Source organism: Mastacembelus armatus, chromosome 6 (genome assembly GCF_900324485.2).
Source record: "Mastacembelus armatus chromosome 6, fMasArm1.2, whole genome shotgun sequence".
NCBI lineage: Eukaryota > Metazoa > Chordata > Actinopteri > Synbranchiformes > Mastacembelidae > Mastacembelus > Mastacembelus armatus.
In genome coordinates, this window is record NC_046638.1 from 22677661 (window position 1) to 22700637 (window position 22977).

General features: G+C 42.1%; 2 protein-coding genes across 3 annotated transcripts; one reads left to right on the top strand and one right to left on the bottom strand.

The window, feature by feature from the left end:
* The first annotated feature begins 1477 nt into the window (after positions 1-1477).
* rassf8a (Ras association domain family member 8a) lies at positions 1478-17759 on the top strand. Of its 2 annotated transcripts, none has more exons than XM_026311498.2 (6): positions 1478-1847; positions 6891-7092; positions 8504-9300; positions 9519-9716; positions 11954-12098; positions 15461-17759. In XM_026311498.2, exons 2-6 carry the CDS (start codon positions 6990-6992, stop codon positions 15580-15582), a joined length of 1365 nt encoding a protein of 454 aa, XP_026167283.1. In that variant the 5' UTR covers positions 1478-1847; positions 6891-6989; the 3' UTR covers positions 15583-17759. The 2 variants fall into 2 exon arrangements, with proteins under 2 accessions (XP_026167283.1, XP_026167284.1); XM_026311499.2 differs by lacking the exon at positions 1478-1847 and adding an exon at positions 5573-5727.
* Positions 17760-18652: 893 nt separating this feature from the next.
* On the bottom strand, positions 18653-22888 carry bhlhe41 (basic helix-loop-helix family, member e41). Its single transcript, XM_026311807.2, has 5 exons — positions 22160-22888; positions 21998-22064; positions 21736-21843; positions 21520-21631; positions 18653-21299 (listed from the first exon to the last, which is right to left on the bottom strand). The coding sequence occupies exons 1-5, from the start codon at positions 22219-22221 to the stop codon at positions 20365-20367; spliced, it is 1284 nt and encodes a 427-aa protein (XP_026167592.1). The 5' UTR covers positions 22222-22888; the 3' UTR covers positions 18653-20364.
* Positions 22889-22977: the final 89 nt, after the last annotated feature.

Sequence of the window (22977 nt, forward strand, 5' to 3'; positions counted from 1 at the left end):
GACTAACATTTTACATTAGTGTGCTCATTTTCCCAGAAGGCTAGATTGTTTTGTCCACATCTCAAAGGAATGTGCTTTGTATTTGGCTCATAGCTTTTATACAGTTTCATGCAAATAAACAAAAAAACATATTATTTGATGTATTGTCAGAGATTAAACTATCCAGCAGTATGAAAAACCAGGTGAAACAGAACACACCATAAATGTTTTCACCTTAAGATAAAATAAAATTTCACAATTAGAATAAATACTCCTGACAAAGTCTTCACTGGCAGAAAGGTCACTCGCACAAGTAGTCATTCCTATATACAGACCTGTGAAACAGGCCATTAACCAGACACTATTTATAGCACTGTGAATATGTAATTATATATCACCAAATAGAAATGATTGTCAGTAATAGTTTGCAAATGTAAAGTGTAAATATGCACTGCTCTCATACTATGACAAATTCAAATATCCACTGTTTTGAGAAGGATTTATAAAAGTAATTGTTTTAATTACATAAAATTAAGTTTTATAAGTGCACCACTCTAAGTCTCAGAAGAGAGCTCACATTCTCAAAAGAAAACTGCGATGATGAGACTCAATGACTAAGAGTACTTAACTTGCTGCTTACACCACCACTAGGTCCTGGAAACCGAGCAGATTGCTGAGAAAAGAATATATTTAAAGACATGGCAGCTTCAGCTGACATTATAACAGAACAGTCTGTTCTGTCACAAGAGGGCAGTAAGCCTCCATTTGTCCATGCTCCTCCTGCCAAATCAGCTTTTCCAGATGAATCTGTCTTTTAATTCGTCTACATCTTTGCAAATAACATGTGCAGGTATAAATTACGTGTCAGGTCAAAGGAAAATATTATTTTGTTTATACATCAGGCTACACCAAATGCTTAAATTCACCTTTTCCTCCATAATACGTGTTTTACATCCATTTCTTACATAATGTACAAATAAAAAATGTTTGCTAACACATTTAGTTGTTGACTTTTTATATCATTAACCAATAAATTAATTATGACGTTATGTCATAATGTATGACATAACGTCATAATGTGTTAGTCATTTTACAGGTAACTTTTGCTGTTATGTCTTTATGATGGTGAGATCTATGTTTGTCAACATCATAATACATGACATATGTCATATATTATGTCATGACATAATGTTGGCTCATTATTTTTCACAGGGCACAGTAAAATACCTGGTTCCAGTGTACAACTTTCTTTGCCCTGATAACAGATTTATTATTAATCCATTCTGCACTCACTGGTTTAGTTCATGCAGGACTCTCAGCTCCTCATTCACAAACATGCAGACCCAGATCCAGTGCAAATTATGGATTTTCAAAGTATTTATATGTGGAGAGGAGGCTCTGTATGCCCAGTCTACTGCTCAGATGTCCTGGATGGAAAAGTTGGCTGGATGTGGCCTCTCTTGCCTCCCCCATCATAGTGTATTGCAGCTTTAAACAGTCCACAATGCCTTGCGGTGTCCCAGTTCCAATGTGATGTATTTACCAGCAGGAGTAATGAAACGGGGAGAGGGGCATTTTCCGCAGCTCACTGGAGAGACCGCAGAAGACCGACGCACTTAGAAGACACACGGAAACTTTCGGACAGAGGACCAACATGGCAGTTGTCTGCTTTCGGATGCCTCAGTAGTCCTGTGCAGTGTGTCTGTCCAGTATCTGAACCGCACTTTTTGTCGCAGTTGGCTGGAAGTGATTTACTGGGCAATGGTGAAGAAGACAAATTCTGCGGATTTCTCGTTTTTTACCTGTTTTGCTCTTAAAGTTCAGTTCGGACAGAGAGCCCTGAGCTGATTCCTCTTTGCATCGCGAAGGTAAGACCATTACGGCTCTAATTATAGCAGAATGGGCTGAGTGCGTTTTAGGTTCCTGTAGTTTTGAGGCTGAGATAACGGAAACATTTCTGTAGTAGAAAATAATAGTTCGGCTACTCTCTCAGCCCATTATCGCCATTTCTGCAGCCAGACATCCAGCTTAATGCTCAAAGGCACTAACGCATCCTGTCTTTCTAGATATTTAGCGAAGAATCGTCAACCTATTCATTCTTCTAATTACATCTGTATCAGTATGATCATTTAAAGGTATGTTCAAGGCTGATTCAGTGTATTATCAGGCCTTTAGAGTTTGATTAACATTCAAAGTGTTGCTTTGAATGTGTTGCTTTTTCTCACTACAGTGTCATCAGATCCAGCATCTTCAGTAAATGTAAGGAGCTCTCATGGTGTCAGAATAAAGATATGAAGCCAGGCACTGTTCTTTCTCTCTCTGTTCTCTGCACAACTTACAAACATACACCAGCTGGAGCAGAACAAACCTGTAGAGTTGCTGTCTGTGTCCTTATCCTTGAGGATTGCTTTAGTTTAGAAATAGACTCATATAATTCAGTGGCCTGTGTCATAGCCCCATGAAGCCCAGACTGCAAAATAACTACCTAAAGAGTAGAAAAATAAATACTTTTACCACATTTCTGTGTGGCTGCTGTGCCAGCTGCTGATGGAAAACCTTTTCAGTTCCATAAATGCTGATACACAAGTGTCACTCAGCACCAAATGGTGCTTTACACACAGCTGTAATGTGTAAACCTTAGCCAGGGGCCTCTTGTTGCCCCGCTGTGCCTCTTCTCCAGTGCAGGAGCATGCTGCCTGCCCTGCTGGCTCTTTAAAGCTGGCTAGTGAGCATTGGAGATGGCAAGGGAACAAAGGCGGCATTATTGCTGGCTGAACGTGTCGTCCAGATGTTCAGGATCTTGCCAGCACTGACCTCCCAAATGGGGGGAGGCTGCTCCACTGCCTAATAGTTTAATATCAGCCAGGCAAAAAGAGAGAGAAAGAGGGAGACTTGCTCCAGTGCAGGGGCCACTGGCGAGCTTACAGGAGCTGTGGGCGTGCGTGTGTAGCGTGGCTTGGTGTGGGTTTAATCCCAAACACCCCAGTCTTCAGATTCCAGTAAGATTGAAAATTGAGCTGAAACTCAAATTCTGAGGAAGTGCTGGTGTAAGCCTGATTGTATGTTTTTTACTTTGGTGATATAAAAATTTGTGCTTTATTATTCCTTTTTCAAATGCTTTCTACAGAAAGTGGAACTGTGGCAACTGTCCTTTAGGCTCTGAGTAATAAATGAATGTAGTTAGTCTGAGTTAATGGAGTTGGGACGCTAAGGTTCCTGAGATAATGCTGACATTTGTCGAAATACAATGTAAATAGAAACACATCACAAACATTGCTCCATCTCTTTGGTTTATCAGAAACATCCACTTAGGGATTTGCTTATTTGATTTATTCAAACTGCTGCTAACACAAGTTTGATGATCTTGCAGTGTTTAAAATTCTAGCTTGGGTGCAGCGTGTTGAGACGTCATTGTCTATCTGTTCAGTGCTGCACAGGCTGGACAGACCCTTAGGTTTCTTATCTTTTAGCAATGGCCTGTCACATTCTCACAGCCCAGGAATGCATATCCTGGGTCTTATCAGTTTCCACTTCACAGGGATCAAGGCCCGTCTCTAGCGACAGTCTTTGCCATGCTCTGTAATGTTTACATTTGCAGAGAGGCTAGCATATTTGTGATGACCAACTTCTTTGTCTTGCTTCCACTGCAAGGCTCTTATCTTGTAACCACAGGGATCCCGTTCAACTGAGCTGCTGTGTTTTATATTAGTGGTGTACTGTTGCCACCCAAATATGCTTTAGGCCCAGGGTTTGTACCATGTTGTGCCACTTACTAGCTATCTGGAAGAACTGAACTGGAGGACAAAGATTTCTCCAGTTTGTTCCAGCCGAGTTACCACTAGTGTCTCCACAAAAAAGCAGCATCTGTCCGTAGTTGCTCACGGAGATGTATTTCACAACGGATCTGTTACCAATTACAGCAGGGTATAAATTGCTAGTAATTACATGTTACACTACAAGGAGTGCAATTTGAATTAAAGTTTGGTTAGCAATAGGCAAAGAACCAGTGACACCAGTCTATGAGAACAGACTGGTGTCACTCCGGTCTGTAAGAAAAATCTCATTGTCTTTAATTAACAACAGTGTGGGGAAGTTTGTATCTGAGAACCTTTCTATAATAAATTATCTACTAGTTCTAATTAGCAACTTGGATATAAATTCCTTTAAATTTACAACGTCTGAGCTTTTGTTCTTTGTGAATTGGCTCCATTGTTTTCCACTTTTGTAAATTTGGGCAGGAACCAGAGTGTAATCGCATCTATTCATGGAGGGAGAACTTGTGGAAAATTAGTGTTTCCCTGTAAGATCATTTTTCTTAGCTTGGTTCAGTGGCTGCCCTAGAGGCTTTCTCCTGAGTTGAGTTCACTCTTGGTTTTCTCTTTAAATGTACTGAATGCCCATTTTGTTTTCCTCAAATACCCCCTTGTTCAGCAAACTGCTCAGCTGCATGGCACTCAGGCCAGTTAATGATACTTCACAGAGTGTAAATCCCCCAAAGAAGGAGTGCCATATTTACTCCTACAGTAAAATCTCCTGCAGTATTTCTTTATGCTGAATGTTAGTGTGCTGTGTGTTGGTTTTGTTGGAGCCTCTGCAGGAGCATATGGCAGGTTGTTTACACCATCCGCCAGTTGAAGTCTTTTTCCTGCCAGCTTGGTGTGCTCCTACAGTATAGGCCTGGAGAATTGTCAGCAGCAGCCAGCCAGCCAGGCAGGCGGGCGGGCAGGCTGCTCAGTGTTTCTCACACACCTCATTGCTCTGAGAGGAATGCATCTTGAGTCAACAACGCCAGGCTGATACCAGGCTGAAACAAATGAATGCCGTCGCTTTAAGTCATCTAGGCTTGAGGGCTTTCTGCAGTTAATCATTTCTCAACTGAGCTTAAATAGAATTCACAGGAATTTAAGCCCTTGTCTGTCTGGCGTGAGACGAGCTGCACAAATCAGAGCAGTGGGCATTTTCCCAGGCTGTGGCTTCGACAGGCCAAAGGAGCGGAGCTTCCTGAGCTCAGGATGGCACCTTGCCCCACACCACTGTGCCTGTAGCATCAGTTGGGTTTTGTGGGTTAATGAATATAAATGTTACGAGTCTGGACCAGAGCGAGTGACATTTGTAAATGCCCTGCTGGGTCTTCTTCAGCTTATATAAGGAAGACGCATTGACTCAGCCGGTTTTTGTCTTTAATGCACATGAAATGTTCTGTTTTGTTTAAACTGTTTTGTTTTTGTTACATTTTTGTCTGTGTATTGCAATTTAATATTTATTGCTTTGTGACTTCTATTACTATTAGCACAATATAAAGTACCCCACATGGTAGTATTACAACTCCCTCCAACTCAGGGTTAGGATTAGTTACCATTAGTCTCCAAGAGTTGTTAAAAATGAGCATTTTTAGGCACTTTTTTCTTCCTCCTCTAATGCCTCCTCCTAACCTTCTCTCTGCTTGATCCACTCTGCCTGCTTTGCATCAAGATCTACTCAGTCCCTGTTAATGTTTCCACATATCCTTGGAAAGAGAAGGGGGAAGGGGCGGATTAGACAGTGGTTGGGCGACAAAGTAGTGACAGTGTTTTGGGTCACTGCAGAAAAATCCTACAGTGTTCTTGTGTGTGCGACTATTTTCCTTTTCCTCCCTGTCGTTCAGTGCTTAATGCCATTTAAGGGCAGCCTGAACGAGGGACGAAAGCACTTTCCAACTGGCTGTGAAGACGCCAAGAATAGTGTGATCTGGAGCCAGGATAGACAAAGGTGACACTCATGTGCACTCATGTGACTCACCGTCTTGGATTAATACAAAATGAGTGTGACACACACTTTGAGACCGGAAATACCAACATTTCCTGTTTTTAGTTTCTCAAATGCGAGAATTTCCTGCTCTGCTCTGTTTTGGGGCTTTCACTCACCATTTATCAATAATATAATCATTAGTTTCACATCTGGTGGTGTTTCTCTACAAATGTTACCCTGGAGCACTGCCATATATAGAAAATCAGGGGGTTGTGGGTCGGATGGGCTGGTGTAGATGACTTTGTGAATGTGAATAGGCTATAGGCAGGCTGGGACGGTGTAATTGTTAGATGGTTGGGGAACAATGGACCTTTTCACTCAGTAATGTAGGTGCTGTGAAGGTTAGGGCCATACAGATCTGGAGAGATGCCAACCATTTTCTCCCTGTACACTGTCCTTGAAGAACGTTTTGAAGATTTTCTGCCTTTACACCGGTTTTCCATATACTTTCTAGTAGTTAACCTTCACATTCTTAAGATGTGCTTCTAAAATCTGGTAATGTTAGTTACACAGATATAGGTCAATGTCCATTCTCATGAAAGAATTCAGGCCATAACAGTGCTGTGGAAGTAATGTTACAAAACAGTGAAAATTATTGGCATCAGAAACAAAAGCCTACTATGTTCTCTTGTGTTACGATGCTTTTTTTTATTACACTCCCAGTTTTTATTTCACACTCTGTTCTGTTCTCTCTGAATAAACGACTCTGTCTTCCTGCTCTGTCTTCGCTGCTTCCATGTAATTCTTTGTACAAAAGCAGGAACTGAACTTGGGAATGTCTGCTGGCAATCTCTTCCTGCACCCCCAACAGGCGCGTACCTATTCATAGAGATGAACAAAACAACAGCATTTTGGCCAGCTGGTCCTGGCACCTCAGACTGTATGAGTCCATTCTCAACTGGGCAAGGCTTTTGCCTTAGGCTACTGCTAACATAGCCCAACAAATAGCCTGACTGTGTCTTGTGTCGTCTTCTTATGTGACTACTTCTGTTAGTCTGTGTTACCGCAGGTGGAATTGTTTTCATGTTTGTACATTGTGTTAGTATTAAAGGTGACTGAGTATTATAATCCTGGCTTCGACAACATCCTGACTACCTATTTCCTGTTTTCCTTTGTGTTTCCAGTAAAATAGCCAGAGGGGCTTCAGCTGCCCTGCACCCTTAAACCTTTCAATAATGTCGGGGCCAACACAACACAAACGGCCCCCTTGCTTCTGACCTAACATGGAGCTTAAGGTCTGGGTGGATGGAGTCCAGAGGGTCGTCTGTGGGGTCACTGAGGCAACCACCTGCCAGGAAGTGGTGATTGCTCTGGCCCAGGCCATAGGTAAATGTTTTTTTTTCTTTTTGTAAAAACTACACCAAGCACAACGGAGATAGAAGCCTCCACCAGACCTTCAAGATCTTTGTGAACAGTAACTGATGCAGTAACTTATTTATGAATCAGGCTATACGATGTGTCAGTTGCCAGATTGATGCCTACAGACACAAATTAGTGTTTATACATGTATACTGGAAAATTTATTGTTTCAAAGTCTGACACATTTGCACAGAATTCTTCTTCAGTCCCCACTTTCATCACATAATTAATCGTGTTCTTGTTTTATTACTCCAACATGTAATGCTGAAGTCTGGCTTTTAGTTTGTCTGCAAGTTCATATGGTTTGTAAAGTAAACCTGCACAATGTTTTTTCACACTTAGAGAAGGTGAAAATACAAGTGAAACATTTTTATCAAATGAATTGTTAGACATTCATCAACTCACAACTGTAATCCTCACATAAAGCTCTTCACAATGCCACACTGCTTTTTCTTAACCGAAGTAAGAAGGTGTTTAAGTCTCCTGCCTACATGTTCAGCTCCTGTAGATATATGAGTGTGTCATATTCAGAGGCTTTATTGGTACTTTCTATTCACCCCCCCCCCCCTTCCCATATGGCTCCTTCAGGCACGAGTGCATTTGAACAGAAGTTATTGACATCACATCCCACAAAGCACAGGGTAGGAGGAGGGAAAGTCTGATTCATCTCTGTCTCCTGCCAAACTTAGAACACAGACCCCTGCTCTGCCTTTATATATTAAAAACATACTGTATATACCATGTTAAGTAATCAGACATCAACACTGATTTGATACTCCGGCATTTTAGTGTTTCAGTTTACACGACAGCTGCTACAAGTGTCTAGATTTATATAAGCTGTATTACGCAATTTTCAAGTTTTTTTTTTTTTTTTCAACACTGTGGCTGAGACTTAACACTTATCTAACTTATGAAACTATTGTAAGTTGTTTTCAGACAGGAGGGTGACATTTTCACTTTTAGTTGGCCAAAAAAATGAGCCCAGTCATGCGATCATAACTTTGAACTGTGTTGTTGGCTAACAGGTTATTCTGACAGTTGCATAAGATGTTAGCATATCATGGCAATGCTTCTATGTTTTAGAGTCTTAATGGTCAAAATTGGTTTAAGGAGCTCTTATGAAGATTTTAAATTCTTGCAATTTGGTTTAACCATCTAAAGGTCTTCTTCTTTCCCTTTCGGCTGCTCCCTTCAGGGGTCGCCACAGCGAATCATCTGCCTCCATTTAACCCTATCCTCTGTATCCTCCTCACCCACACCAACTATCCTCATGTCCTCCTTCACTACATCATGTGTCATGTTACATCATGTAACCATCTAAAAGGTAGTTCTAAATAATAGTTTCTCTAAGTGGGTTGTTCTGTGGCATTGTTTACAGGTCGCACTGGGAGGTACACTCTGGTAGAAAAATGGCGGGACACTGAGCGTCACCTTGCCCCCCATGAGAGCCCCGTGGTCTCTCTGAACACTTGGGGCCAGTATGCTGGTGATGTCCAGCTGATCCTGCACCGCACAGGCCCTTCCCTGACTGAACGTCCCCCCTCAGAAGGACCACCTCTCAGGGGCCCTGAACGTGGGCTGCATCGGCAGAGCCTACCTCCGCTCGCGAAGCTTCGTCATCCCAATGATCGCTCCCTTCGACGACGTGAACCGCGCCGCAAGTCTCTCACATTCACCGGGGCACCCAGAGGCCTTAGGGAGATACTAGGGGGCCGAATCGGGGAGGCTGAGGCTAAAAGGAGACTGCTTCTTGGAAACAGTGGGAATCATCACCATGCAGGACCAGCCATCGGGACCGTATCCCCTGGCTTATGGGCCTGTCGTATGGAAGATCTTGTGAGACTGGTTGGTCTACAAAGAGAGACTCTCAACATGCTGGAGAAAAAGCTGGAAGCTTATGAGGCTGAGCTCCAGGTGTGGGCCGAAGGGCGAGGGGGCAGATGTGGAGGGTACACTGGAGAACCAGGTGGAGGAGGAGGGCTGATCGAAGAGATCCTGAGATTGGAGAAGCATCTGAGGAAGAATGAAGTGGAGATGGAGGAGGAGGAGTTTTGGGCCACTGAGCTGCAGATCGAGCTAGAGAGTGAGAGGCAGCTGGAGGAAAGACTACAGGAGCTACGAGGACGCCTGCAGGGCTGTGAACTGCAGATTGAAGAAAAGCTAGCAGTGGTACAGGTGTGTTATCTGTGCGAGATTTTGAGGGATATTGAATTAAAACAGAATGTTAGCAGCAAGTTGTAGGAAGAAAAACAACTGATTTTCAAAGAATAGGAATTCCTTAGTTGTTTTTCATTTCATCACAGTTGCTGCCGTTGTCATTCGAGTGATGTTTATACATTACAACAGATGGTTTCCTTCTTTTTCATTAGCTGTTTGTCTCTTTGGCCCATCAGGGTGTAGAGGCAGGTCTGGAAGAGGAGCGGCTGCAGAGGGAGCGCCAGGAGACTCAGTGGGTCAGTGAGGCAGAGGCTCGGGCTCAGGTCCTCAGGGTCAAAGCAGAGCTGAAAACGCAGGAGAGACAGGCTGTCCAGCTGGAGAGCAGCTGTCGAGCTGTGGACAGGTCACTTGGACAAAGCAGCAAGAAACTGCAGGTCAGATAGATAGATAGATACTTTATTCATCCCCCATGGGATGTGTATATGTACATGTTCAAGTATTTGGGGACACTGTCCACCAGAAAGAATGCATTCAGTCATCTGTCCACCTGAATTGTCCCTCAGTGTGTATCGTTGCCAGATTGAAGTTGAACTACAAGGTTTTTTTTTGTTTTTTACACAATGTCTTTTTACAGATCTTGAAGTATAAGTGCATATGGAAAAATAAGCAGAATTGAGCATTTTTGTGTCTCCTAAAGGAGCTGTGTGGAATCTGGAATAGCCTTACTGTAATGCCACTTGAAGCACCGTCAGCTTCGTTTGAAAATGAAAGAAATCCGGAAGTGTTGTGTTAGCCATTACTAGAGTAGCACAATCTATGAATCTACAGTGGTGTGAAAAAGTGTTGGCCTTCTTCCTGATTTCTTATTTTTTTGCATGTTACACTTTAATGTTTCAGATCATCAAACTAATTTAAATATTAGTCAACGATAACACAAGTAAACACATCATGCAGTTTTTAAATGAAGGTTTTTATTATTAAGGGTCAACAAAATCCAAAACTATATGGCCTTGTGTGAAAAAGTGTTTGCCCCCCCTTGTTAAAACATAACTTAACTGTTTATCACACCTGAGTTCAATTCCTCCAGCCACACCCAGGCCTCTGCCACACCTGTTCACAATCAAGAAATCACTTAAATAGGACCTGCCTGACAAAGTGAAGTAGACCAAATGATCTTCAAAAGCTAGACATCATGCCGAGATCCAAAGAAATTCAAAAACAAATGAGAAAGAATAATTGAGATCTATCAGTCTGGAAAAGGTTATAAAGCCATTTCTAAAGCTTTGGGACTGTAGCGAACAACAGTGAGAGCCATTATCTACAAATTGGCAAAAACATGGAACAGTGGAGAACCTTCCCAGGAGTGGCCGGCCGACCAAAATTACCCCAAGAGTGCAGCGACGACTCATCCAAGACAAAAGACCCCACAACAACATCCAAAGAACTGCAGGCCTCACATGCTTCAGTTAAGGTCACTGTTCATGACTCCACCATAATAAAGAGACTGGGCAAAAATGGTCTGCATGGCAGAGTTCTAAGATGAAAACCGCTGTTGAGCAAAAAGAACATAAAGGCTCCTCTCAGTTTTGCCAGAAAACACCTTGATGATCCCCAAGACTTTTGAGAAAATACTCTGTGGACTGACGAGACAAAAGCTGAGCTTTTTGGAAGGTGTGTGTCCCATTACGTCTGGTGTAAAAGTAACACTGCATTTCAGAAAAAGAGCATCATACCAACAGTAAAATATGGTGGTGGTAGTGTGATGGTCTGGGGCTGTTTTGCTGCTTCAGGACCTGGAAGCAAATGGAACCATGAATTCTGCTGTCTACCAAAAAATCCTGAAGGAGAATGTCCGGCCATCTGTTCGTGACCTCAAGCTGAAGCGAACTTGGGTTCTGCAGCAGGACAATGATCCAAAACACACCAGCAAGTCCACCTCTGAATGGCTGAAGAAAAACAAAATGAAGACTTTGGAGTGGCCTAGTCAAAGTCCTGACCTGAATCCGATCGAGATGCTGTGGCATGACCTTAAAAAGGTGGTTCATGCTCGACAACCCTCCAGTGTGGCTGAATTACAACAATTCTGCAAAGATGAGTGGGCCAAAATTCCTCCACAGCTCTGTAACAGACTCATTACAAGTTATCTCAAACGCTTGATTGCAGTTGTTGCTGCTAAGGGTGGCCCGACCAGTTATTACGTTTAGGTTTAGGGGGCAAACACTTTTTCACCCAGGGCCATGTAGTTTTGGATTTTGTTTTCCTTTAATAATAAAAACCTTCATTTAAAAACTGCATGATGTGTTTACTTGTGTTATCTTTGACTAATATTTAAATTTGTTTGATCTGAAACAAAGTGTGAGTAACATGCAAAAAAATAAGAAATCAGGAAGGGGACCAACACTTTTTCACACCACTGCATGGTCGAACTGTCGGTGGTTGAGCTGCATTGTAAGCAATGTACTGTAGGTGTCAGATTTTAATAAGGAAGAAGAATATGCAGCATAAAAAAGACAATATTGCTGTTTATTATGATCTTGCAGAGTGGCTGCTCACATGAATGCCTCATAGGTGCTGTCAGATGGTTAAATGATGATAGACAGCAGACAAGTTTGAAGCTGCGTGCAATGCTTTACTGTTTTCTGAAGAAACATTTCACCCTGTGTTGTTGAAGGACATGCAGCAGGAGCTGGAGCAGCTGACCAAGGAGCTGAGGCAAGTTAACCTGCAGCAGTTTATCAAGCAGACTGGCACCAAAGTCACAGTGCTGCCAGCTGAGCCCAGTGAGGATGAAAGTAACCACAACAGTCACAGTCAAGGTAATGTCGTTGTGTTTTTAATGGAATTTTTTTCTCCTGAAGAACATCTTTTGGTGTCACAGTTTTAACTAAACCACAGGACATACAATGTACAGTGGGTACGGAAAGTATTCAGACCCCTTTAAATTTTTCACTCTTTGTGTCATTGCAGCCATTTGTCAAAATCAAAAAAGTTCCTTTTATTTCTCATTAATGTACACTCAGCACCCCATCTTGACAGAAAAAAACAGAAATGTAGAAATTTTTGCAAATTTATTAAAAAAGAAAAACTGAAATATCACATGGTCATAAGTATTCAGACCCTGTGCTCAGTATTGAGTAGAAGCACCTTTTTGAGCTAGTACAGCCATGAGTCTTCTTGGGAATGATGCAACAAGTTTTTCACACCTGGATTTGGGGATCCTCTGCCATTCTTCCTTGCAGATCCTCTCCAGTTCTGTCAGGTTGGATGATGAACGTTGGTGGACAGCCATTTTCAGGTCTCTCCAGAGATGCTCAATTGGGTTTAGGTCAGGGCTCTGGCTGGGCCAGTCAAGAACGGTCACAGAGTTGTTCCGAAGCCACTCCGTTGTTATTTTAGCTGTGTGCTTAGGGTCATTGTCCTGTTGAAAGGTGAACCTTTGGCCCAGTCTGAGGTCCTGAGCACTCTGGAAGAGGTTTTCTTCCAGGATATCTCTGTACTTGGCCACATTCATCTTTCCTTCAATTGCAACCAGTCGTCCTGTCCCTGCAGCTGAAAAACACCCCCACAACATGATGCTCCCACCACCATGTTTCACTGTAGGGATTGTATTGAGCAGGTGATGAGCAGTGCCTGGTTTTCTCCACACATACCGCTTAGAATTAACACCAAAAAGTTCAATCTTGGTCTCATCAGACCAGAGAATCTTATTTCTCACAGTCTGGGAGTCCTTCATGTGTTTTTTGGCAAACTCTATGCAGGCTTTCATGTGTCTTGCACTGAGGAGAGGCTTCCGTCGGGCCACTCTGCCATAAAGCCCCGACTGGTGGAGGGCTGCAGTGATAGTTGACTTTGTGGAACTTTCTCCCATCTCCCTACTGCATCTCTGGAGCTCAGCCACAGTGATCTTTGGGTTCTTCTTTACCTCTCTCACCAAGGCTCTTCTCCCACGATTGCTCAGTTTGGCTGGACAGCCAGGTCTAGGAAGAGTTCTGGTCGTCCCAAACTTTTTCCATTTGAGGATTATGGAGGCCACTGTGCTCTTAGGAACTTTGAGTGCTGCAGAAATTCTTTTGTAACCTTGGCCAGATCTGTGCCTTGCCACAATTCTGTCTCTGAGCTCCTTGGGCAGTTCCTTCGACCTCATGATTCTCATTTGCTCTGACATGCACTGTGAGCTGTAAGGTCTTATATAGACAGGTGTGTGCCTTTCCTAATCAAGTCCAATCAGTTTAATTAAACACAGCTGGACTCCAATGAAGGAGCAGAACCATCTCAAGGAGGATCAGAAGAAAAGGACAGCATGTGAGTTAAATATGAGTGTCACTGCAAAGGGTCTGAATACTTATGACCATGTGATATTTCAGTTTTTCTTTTTTAATAAATTTGCAAAAATGTCTACATTTCTGTTTTTTTCTGTCAAGATGGGGTGCTGAGTGTACATTAATGAGAAATAAAATGAACTTTTTTGATTTTGGCAAATGGCTGCAATGACACAAAGAGTGAAAAATTTAAAGGGGTCTGAATACTTTCCGTACCCACTGTATGTAATCTTATGTCTACTCAAGTATATCCTGCTACTGACATAAATGATAAGGAGGGAACAGACTTTGTAGTTGTAGCTGGGAACACAGAGGTCCCTTAAGCACTAAGTGATATGAACAGAAAGAGAACACAAACTACAAGTTAATCCTATGTCAGATTGCAGAGTGTTTGGGGGAAAAAAGGTGATATATGATTTATTTTTGTTAATGTACATGAGGGGCAGTTTGCGTTTGAGTCTGCCTGTGTCATAGGGAAGTCATTCTCTTTCACCAAGGCACTTATTATTTTTCTACCTCATGTCTTGACACCATGCTGAGAGAAAATGACTCAGCTCAGTGTGTGTGTGAGGGAGAGAGAGAGATTGTGATAGAGAAAATAGGGAGGGGATGGGGGTAGAGGAGAGTACAGTATTAGTTTTTACCCACTCCTGTGGCAATTATGGTCTCCATGCCAACAGCTGCCTAGATACAGCCAGCCCCAGCGTAATTCATTCACCGTATTTTTCTGCCTGTCCTTCACTCCTTGCATCTCGCTGTCCCTCGATCACATGCTCAGCAGCTTTTGTGATGGGCTCATTGGCACAAAGCTCTGTCATCGTGCAGGAGCCCAGCAGACAGCTGACACATAAACTAAAAGCACTGAGTAATGGGAGAGTCATCACAAACAGTAATAAAAACACGGTGCTCAAAATATAATTAGTCAGAATTACAAATTAACACAGGTATGAAGTAAAACTAGAATAGTACATATAACCAGAGATATAACCACCAACTGGTAAAATAAAGCTGGCATTCAAAGAGCTGTATATCTAAACCTGAAAGTTTAAATGCCAAAGTACATATAGAATTTAATGTATGAATCTAAATGTATAATCATAAAGATTAAACTCAGCCTTTAATTTTAGTCACACCTATGGATACTTTAGTATTGCACTGCTCTTACAAACTGCTAACTGTCAATAAAAAACATTTTCAGTGTCTAAATGCTGTACACAGATTTCATTCTGATGATTTGAAGACTTGGAATTGGAGAAAACACTTCAGTTTACTTTAGATCTGAATTAACTGCACAGAGAAACAAGCAGTCGCTAAAAAAAAGTGATACTTAACGGTTTACTTACGTTTTATTCTAGTTCACCTCCGTAATACTGCAGTTAACACAATGTCATTAAAGTGTCACATCTTCCAAGATATTTTTCTCACTGCAGGGCACACTTGCATGATGTATGTCATCAAAGCGTTGTTTAGACAGCAGACCTTTTTATTAAACTTAATGGTAATGGTTTTTAATTATGAAGAATTATAAACTGAGTGTTCATGTCCTTGTAGTCACCTTCCAGCTCACGTGTGTAAAATCAGCAAGAGCTTTTGTGCTTGGCCATAAAATTCACTACTGGCGAGTTTGTGCATGGCTCAATAATGCCCCCTGGTGGCACCAAAACAGTGATACTGAGTACTTTTTAGGAATTTGAAATAAACGTATAAAAACAAGTAAACATTTGTGTCAGTGTGTTTTTCTGTGAAAGACTTTTAAGTACAAAAGTTTTTTGCCACAGTAGTTTGAGAAGCTTCAGCTTTCTCCAGAGATTTCTACCAAATATTACTAACTGACATTATTTCATGTATTTTCTTTGCAGATGTAATTCCCCTGACTGGCTCATTGAGGCGCCATGTGTTATCCCACCCAGCATCCAGCCACCTTCGGGTCCTTCACACCCCTCTCAGTTCTGGTCTGAACCCAGAGGGGATCTATGTGTGAGACACTTCTGAGTGGAGAGAACACATCTTGTTTCTTTTAATTTTACATTTTACCCCAGAACCCATTTGTAAGTAGATTTCTTAGTACAGGCTACCTCAGTAGCACACTACTATGCACTATTGTTTCAGTGATCTGAAGGCAGCCCTGAGTGTTAAGGCTCAAACAGTCACGTTGGATGTTATGGCACTTGATTGTGATGGAGTATGGCTCGAAGTTGTGGCATGAAGAAAAGAAAGACACAGCAGGCTATTGTGGACTTCCTTTATAAACATATCCACTCAGTGTACTTTTACTTTCACTTTAGTACCTGCTGGATGATTTGTAATGTTTTCATCACAAGCATCATTGTTTAAAATGATTGCTTTCTGAACAGTATTTTTGAGGTATGTGAATCTATGAGCTATATTTCTGAAATCATATGTGACTGGGAATCCAATCATTTAGCATCTCACAATCTGTCCCTGTCCATGTTAAAACTATGCACAAATCGTCAATAGTTTTATTACTGAAGAACATTACTGTCTGTATATAGTGATGGCTTACTGTAAATGTTTCCTCACTCTTATTTGGTGAAATGTCAGATTTTATTACAAAGCGTTGCATTCACAAAATGCAGCGCCCTCATTCCGGCAGTGATGTCTGTGTAATGAAACCATGTGAATTTCCTCTTAAGCTGTTGTTTTTTTTTTTTTGTTGTTGCTGTTCAGTGACTACACAAAATATTTTGTGTGTTTTGTACAAATGTATTATGCTTGTTTTTTCTGCAAGGATGGGTGGCTGAGATCAGTAGTTGTTATTGCATGATTGTGCTGTTCATATAGCCATATGAGAATGTCCAGCGAACATACAGTACAGTAAATTAGTTAGCTGAATCTAAAAATGGTGGCATGTAATAATACAATGGATAGCTACAGCTGCGTGTGTTTGTGTGTAAGTCAGTGATTAGAGAGGTGTGTGTGTGTGTGTGTGTAGTCAGAATAGCCAAGATATGAAGTCGCTCTTAGCATGAGGTTGAGCTGATAATCACTTCAAAGTGCCTTATATCCACAGTTGGTATATTTAAATCATGTACAATAAAGCTTTAGAAGAGACATTGAGACGATGAACATAGTCAGTTGAGACCAAATGTAAGTGGATATATGCCAGAAATGTCACAGCAACAAAGAGAAAACCAGAATTATCTTTAATCTATCAGTGTTTTGGAGAAATGCCAGTGGAAAGAACATTATGGATCGATCTTTCCACTCTGCTGCTGTATTATTGTCACCATAATACTATGTGCTGTAAATTAGGGCTGCAGCTATCGATTATTTTTGGAGTCAAGTATTCTCCCGAATATTTCAGCGATTACTCGAATAATCGGATAAAACAGACTTTTGCATTTTGAAGCAATAACAGTATTGTGTAATGCATGGCAGGAACGACAGGTTACCTGGAAATGACGTTACCTTGTGTCGGCTCTGCTGGGTGAACCGGTCTGATTCACAGCTGGATTCTTTCTGTCCAGATGTTGAAGCATTGACGATACAATATACCGTGTTGTCATCTTTTTTAAGTTGGAAATGATCCCAAACTTTGGACATTTTCTGCCTTTTACTGACGGTTTCGCTCTCTGCCATAGAGCCGATACTGAAATGCGTTGTGCGACAGTGATTACGGTCCGTGTGGAACCATAATCCCCAGGTCCCATAACGCAAGTGATAGAAATTAAACGAATCCTCGGGGCAAATAATAAATACTAATCGAGGATTCGCTGCAGCCCCACTGTAAATGCATTTACATTTCATCTGATTTATTTCTTGTCATGCAACATACACTGTACACTATAGAAGGGAAGACCCCCCTGTATAACAGTAAATGTCATATAACATATAAACATATATCATCACTACAGTGTGAGACATGTTTGAACATTAGTTTTCAACTTCTAGTCCATACACATATAGGAGGGTTTACCCTTTAAGAAACCACTTGAGTGCATTTTCCAACCTGGAATGGTCACTGTTTACAACTTTATTTCTTCTAAAGAACTGTAAGCTGTCGACTGTACATAACCTGTTTTTATTAGATTTTTTTTTCTGCCTTAATATACTGCAAAGTGTTGACAGATGTATGCCTGTGTCTGGCTCCTGATGTGACATGGATTGCATGGTTCAATAAACAATCTGACAAAATTGGATGTGTCGCAGCTGGAGAGAATTTTACTGTGGGTGTAAATGTGAATGAATTTTTACTGTATTGTACAGCATGTGCTCTCCAAGCATTTAACCAGTAGATGGAGACATTTGCTCAGTAATAGTAGAAACATGGGCCTGACATGAGGGAGAAACTTTTTTCCCACAGAAGAATAAAATAACTGTATATAACAGTACAAAAAGGCATATTTATACTGTTACGTTGTTTGGCTTTGTATAAGGTTTTTAGGAGGATGAGCTTACAAAGTTGCACTCCTTGGTAAATGGAAAAATATGTAAAAACACTATTTAAATTTGACCTTAGAAACTAAAAGGGAAGATTATAAGACTGTTAATGAAAATAGGATCCTTGCTCCATCAACACACTGTAACTTTAAACCAAAGGGACAGCATTTTAAAGCAACACGCTCTTAGCAAACCTTGAAACCTAATTATAAATGGCAGATATCACAAGAAAGCACTAAATCAGGCGATTTACATAGGGTAAATGATGTAATTATTCATAAATATTAAAATGATAATGCAGTAAATCAGGTAATGGATTTCATCTTGCTCCAAGCTTTTGACTAATCAGGTGAAGGCCCCTTGTTTTTCATCAGTCTGTACAGACTGGAGGTAATCTTCCTTCATCATCCTTTTATCACATGACATTTGTACAAAGCCTTGGCTTACTGTACATTCCTCTGCTGTGGCCTGTCACCTTACATTTTAGAAACAATACGTTTCATCTACTGCACCTCCAACATCTGTTCCTGAACACTAAGTATCACTGCACTAACTGGTGTCTTAGAGAGTGTTTTGTTTATATATGTTAGGATTTGTTGGGATGGAATTGCAAATGTGAAGATATTTGCGTTAAATAAGAGGAAGCCTGCTGAGTTTAGTTTTGATATTTATTTTACAACTCATCAGCAATAATTTAGAACAGCACATGTGTAAAGCATTAACGGAATGTGCAACAGTTGCTCAGTTAGATCTTTAAAAAAATCCAGACATCTACAACATTGACATAGACATGTATATTTTATGGTATATTCACAAAAACTATTTACAGACACACATGCCACTTTATATAACAGTTGGTAACAGATTTTAGGCAAAAACCAGCTGAAGAAACTACAAAAGCAATGTCATGTATGCAAAATACAATGAAAATTATCTGTTTAACCAGTTGTTGTAATTTTAAAAAGCTGAACAACACTACACTTGCAGGAATTAAATTCTTAAAAAACAATCCAAAACAATACAGATCATAACTGCTGGTCACATGACCCCGGTTTCCTTCCCACCTCTGTCAAAGCGAGGTTTTTACACAATCATAGCACATAACACAGAATAAGTGATGGCTTGGTGAAATGTGGGGTGCAGGGATTTCAAATCTGATTGTGATTTTGCTTTTAAAGAGCTAAAAATGAAAAATGTTTTGTTAAACGGGGCAGATTACTTAATCACCGCTTTACTGCATGAAGTGGTCACAAAGCTCTGGGCATCTCTGCTCTGCTCTCATGAAACCAAATCACATATATATTTATTTTCAAGACTCAACACAAGAAAAAGTTTCAAAGAGGTCTACATTGACTAACTTTTAAAATAATAAAGTGACTGTTGGTAGGAGTAAAAACAGAAAAAAGTGCACTTTACAGAATAAAGGGCATACAAACTTTAACAACTGGGAAAATACTGGTACATTCAATATCAAAGATCTATAAGGTGCTATCCTACAATGTTTCCTGGAGGTACAGGCGGTCACTGCATCTCTTTGCTGAAATGCTTCATTCAGGAGAGGTACAATATGCTGCCCAAGCAGCCCCCTGTAAAGGTTTTTTATTTCTATTATTCTGAATTATTTTCTTTCCTTACAAAAGCAAAACAGAGGAAACCAGAACAGATTCAGATTCATAAAGGTGAAACGAGGGAAATCAGGCATAATAATACCTCCAGGTTTATCTCCCTGTGATTGGAAACGTAGCTGATTTTTGTATTGGTTGTTAATGACTAGGATGGCGGAGGTGGCAGGAGGAGAACCATTCATCTCTTCTCTGGAGGGACAGTAATGTGCCTCCCAATGATCCTACCCCATGCAAAGTTGGGGATGAGGTACTGTAGGTGTTAGATTTTAGAGGAGCACTTACTTTATACAGGCCCATTTAGTGCACATTTACATGTTAATGAACCAGACTGTCTTCCTGATAATAATATTTACAGTCAGAGTCAGCCAGCCTCTTAATAACCTTGGCAGAGGTCAGCTGCAACTGCATACATCCAAAGAGACTCTCTGATTGGGATATTGCGCATTGCTGTACTCAAAGTTTTTGGCACCAATGCTGCCATTTGAAAATGTTTTATCAAAGAGGATAAAAATAACTCCAGCACAACACAGCCGTGTACTAGTGTCAATCATTGTCGATAATCATTCAGATTGATTAATCTAGCAGAAGTGCAAAAGGCACACGCCGTCACAAACTGCCCCCTGTTTCGCCAAGATACTGTACATGAGAAACTCTTCTGTGAAATCTCGTTGTAAAACTAGCCTAGTTTTTAAAAAACGAAAATACAGAAACTCCTCAGCAGGATGCAGACAGACAAATTAGCTCGTTTGAAACTGATCATGTGGGACACACTTGCTCTCCTGGGACGTATCATCTACGTCACCTTCCTCTTCGTTACTCGCGGGACTTTCCTCGCGCTCCTCAGGTGAGCCTGTGTCAGCCTCGCGTGACCCGGAGCTGTCTGAGGAATGGGAATCCTTGGGCTGAGAAGAGGCTCCAAAGTGCGCGGACAAACCGGGGAAAGCGGCAGCTGCAGCCGCGGCCGCCGCTGCCGAGGCGTGTGCGGGGTATAGCCAGGGGAAAGGTGAGGCAAGAGCCGCGGCCGCCGGATACATGTACTTTTCAATGTTGCTCTTGTCGAACAAAGGTATATAAGACGCCGCGGCCGATGGGTTGATGAAATAGAAAGGCATGCAAATTGGTGTCTGCTGTCCCACGCTGCTTATTCCCATCAAAGAGTTCATAAACGCCAGATCTGGCCTGGTGGGGTCTGCGCCCCCTAAGCCGTTCCCTGGCCAGTTCATCTTTGGTTTTTTGGCGGCACGATCATCTCCAAACTCTTGCTTGATCTTCATCACCTTGGATCCCTGCGCTTTATTGCGCCCAAATTCTTTATCTTTGCCGTCGCTCTTTTCAGCCTCGCCCCCATATCCACTGTCCGTGTCTGTGTCGTTCTCGTTAAGCTCCCCACCTTGGGTCCTCTGGATGACCGGGACACAGTTGGCTTGGCTGTCAGCTTTCTGCACATCCTGTGCGTCACCGACAGGTAGCTGGTGCTGGAGTGGCGGCGCGCCGGACTGGAACTGCGCCAGCACCTTGTGAAGGTGGTTGATGAGCTGCGCGCACCTCTGCTCGCGTGTCGTCCAGTTCTCAAACTGACTCAGGTACTGCAGGACCTCTTTGGCACAGGCCTGGAACCCGGAGTGGAACGCGTCGAGATCTGCATGAATGGAAGATTTCATCGGCCGGTCCCCTGCGAAACACCCAGTTTAAAGTTTAACAGAGCATTATTCTGTAAGGTGAAGCTCAACATAAGTCAGTGGAAAAATAAGGTGGACGTGTGGAAACATCACGTTTGCATGTCAGCACCAGTAAATTGGGCAAATCTGCTTCTAACACGTAAATCTGTCAAATACTTTCATTAGAATTTGTGGTGTTCTCACTATGCGCAGTTTCTACAGGCATAACCTTACCATTCTGCAAAGCAATGATCTTTTGGTGCTGCTGCTCAGTGACAGCAGTCAGTGCGTTTAAATGTTTCAATGTTAACTCCAGCACAACTGCCTTTTCCAAATGCCCCAGCGTCTATGGAGAAAAACAGAGGTTCAGTTGACTGTTTACGCGGCCCCTGTCATGTAAAACCGGGCTCGCCGAGCACGTAAAAACCTTTTGTAATGTCATGATCTCACCGACAGCTTCAGATGTTCGGGTAACAAATCCTTCAGCTGCCCGATACATTCGTTGATTCTGTCTCTCCTTTTCTTCTCTATCAGCCTGTGTGGTAACTTGTACGCGTCCTGTTGGCAAAACACAAGCGTTTACTGTATTACCACAGAAACATAATAGTAAAAAGTTATAGTAGTCTATGCAACACATGGTTTGGACCATAAGGAACACTTAGACATAAACAACAAACTGGATATGAGAATTTGGACAAGAAACCGCGCGCACCTTCCCACCATCCTCTCGTTTTATTCCTCTTTTGGATTTGCACATGTACAGAGAGGGGTAGTCCACCCTGAGGAGCAAAGCACATTGTCCGATAATTTACTGGGTTGTCTTAACAATTTACTACACAGAGTTTGAAAGGGTTTTGCCAAAAGCGACACTCACCCCAAGAAATCCGCTTGGTCCATGAACTGCCTGTCCTGTAAATGCGGTATTCTTTCATCCATCACTTCTCTGCTGCTGCTGCTTCTTTTTTTATTCCACGAGCCACACGCGGACGGCTGAGAGGAGATGATGCACGGTGCGTGTCCTCCGGTGGAGCTGCGCTTCAGACTGATCGGTCTATAGTTCCCTGAGCTGCCACTTTGCAAAGCTGTCGGAGCTGTGGTTAGAGCGCACGCGCGCCTCCGGCAGGGAACAGCTTCCGACTCACGTGTAGCCTGCACCAGCACAAAGTCCGGTAATTAGAGCTCCTGTGCGTTACAGCAGCGACTGCCGCTGCTCCTATAGCGCGGCAGCTCAACCGCTTTAACCGAGCTCACAGACGTGACAGACAGACCAATAATCCGCAGAGGCGTCAGTGCACTACAGTGGCGTGTTACTGGTAGTACTGGTAATACTGGTCTCCAGAACCTCGCAGCCTGAGCCTGGATCAGGCCTGTCAAGTAGATCACGGGCTGATTAGTAACCAGACATGCTCTTCTGCTGTGAGAAATAATTACACACAAATCACCAAACTCTCTTGTAGATTTTGCACAGTTCAGTGGAGATCACGGGCTTTGAATGTTCCACTTCTAAACATAGTGCAGCTTTTCTGCTGTTCATGAAAAAAATCGGATTTTCTGTGGAGCAGAAACTGGCAACTTCGTGACGTTTCCCAAAGCAGATATCACCCATGCTGAACTACAGTGACAACACGGCAAATACGGAGCATAAACCCGGGGCGACCACTTTAAGTATTCAAGGTATGTGCGTGTGCACGT

Excerpts from the sequence above, each read along its gene's own strand:
- bhlhe41 (XM_026311807.2), bottom strand. The coding sequence starts at position 22,221 with ATGGATGAAAGAATACCGCATTTACAGGACAGGCAGTTCATGGACCAA. Across the intron at positions 22,065-22,159 it reads GACCAAGCGGATTTCTTGGG|GGTGGACTACCCCTCTCTGT; the intron begins GTGAGTGTCGCT and ends TTTGCTCCTCAG. Across the intron at positions 21,632-21,735 it reads CCGAACATCTGAAGCTGTCG|ACGCTGGGGCATTTGGAAAA; the intron begins GTGAGATCATGA and ends TTTTCTCCATAG.
- rassf8a (XM_026311498.2), top strand. The coding sequence starts at position 6,990 with ATGGAGCTTAAGGTCTGGGTGGATGGAGTCCAGAGGGTCGTCTGTGGG. Across the intron at positions 7,093-8,503 it reads TGCTCTGGCCCAGGCCATAG|GTCGCACTGGGAGGTACACT; the intron begins GTAAATGTTTTT and ends CATTGTTTACAG. Across the intron at positions 9,301-9,518 it reads AAAAGCTAGCAGTGGTACAG|GGTGTAGAGGCAGGTCTGGA; the intron begins GTGTGTTATCTG and ends TTGGCCCATCAG.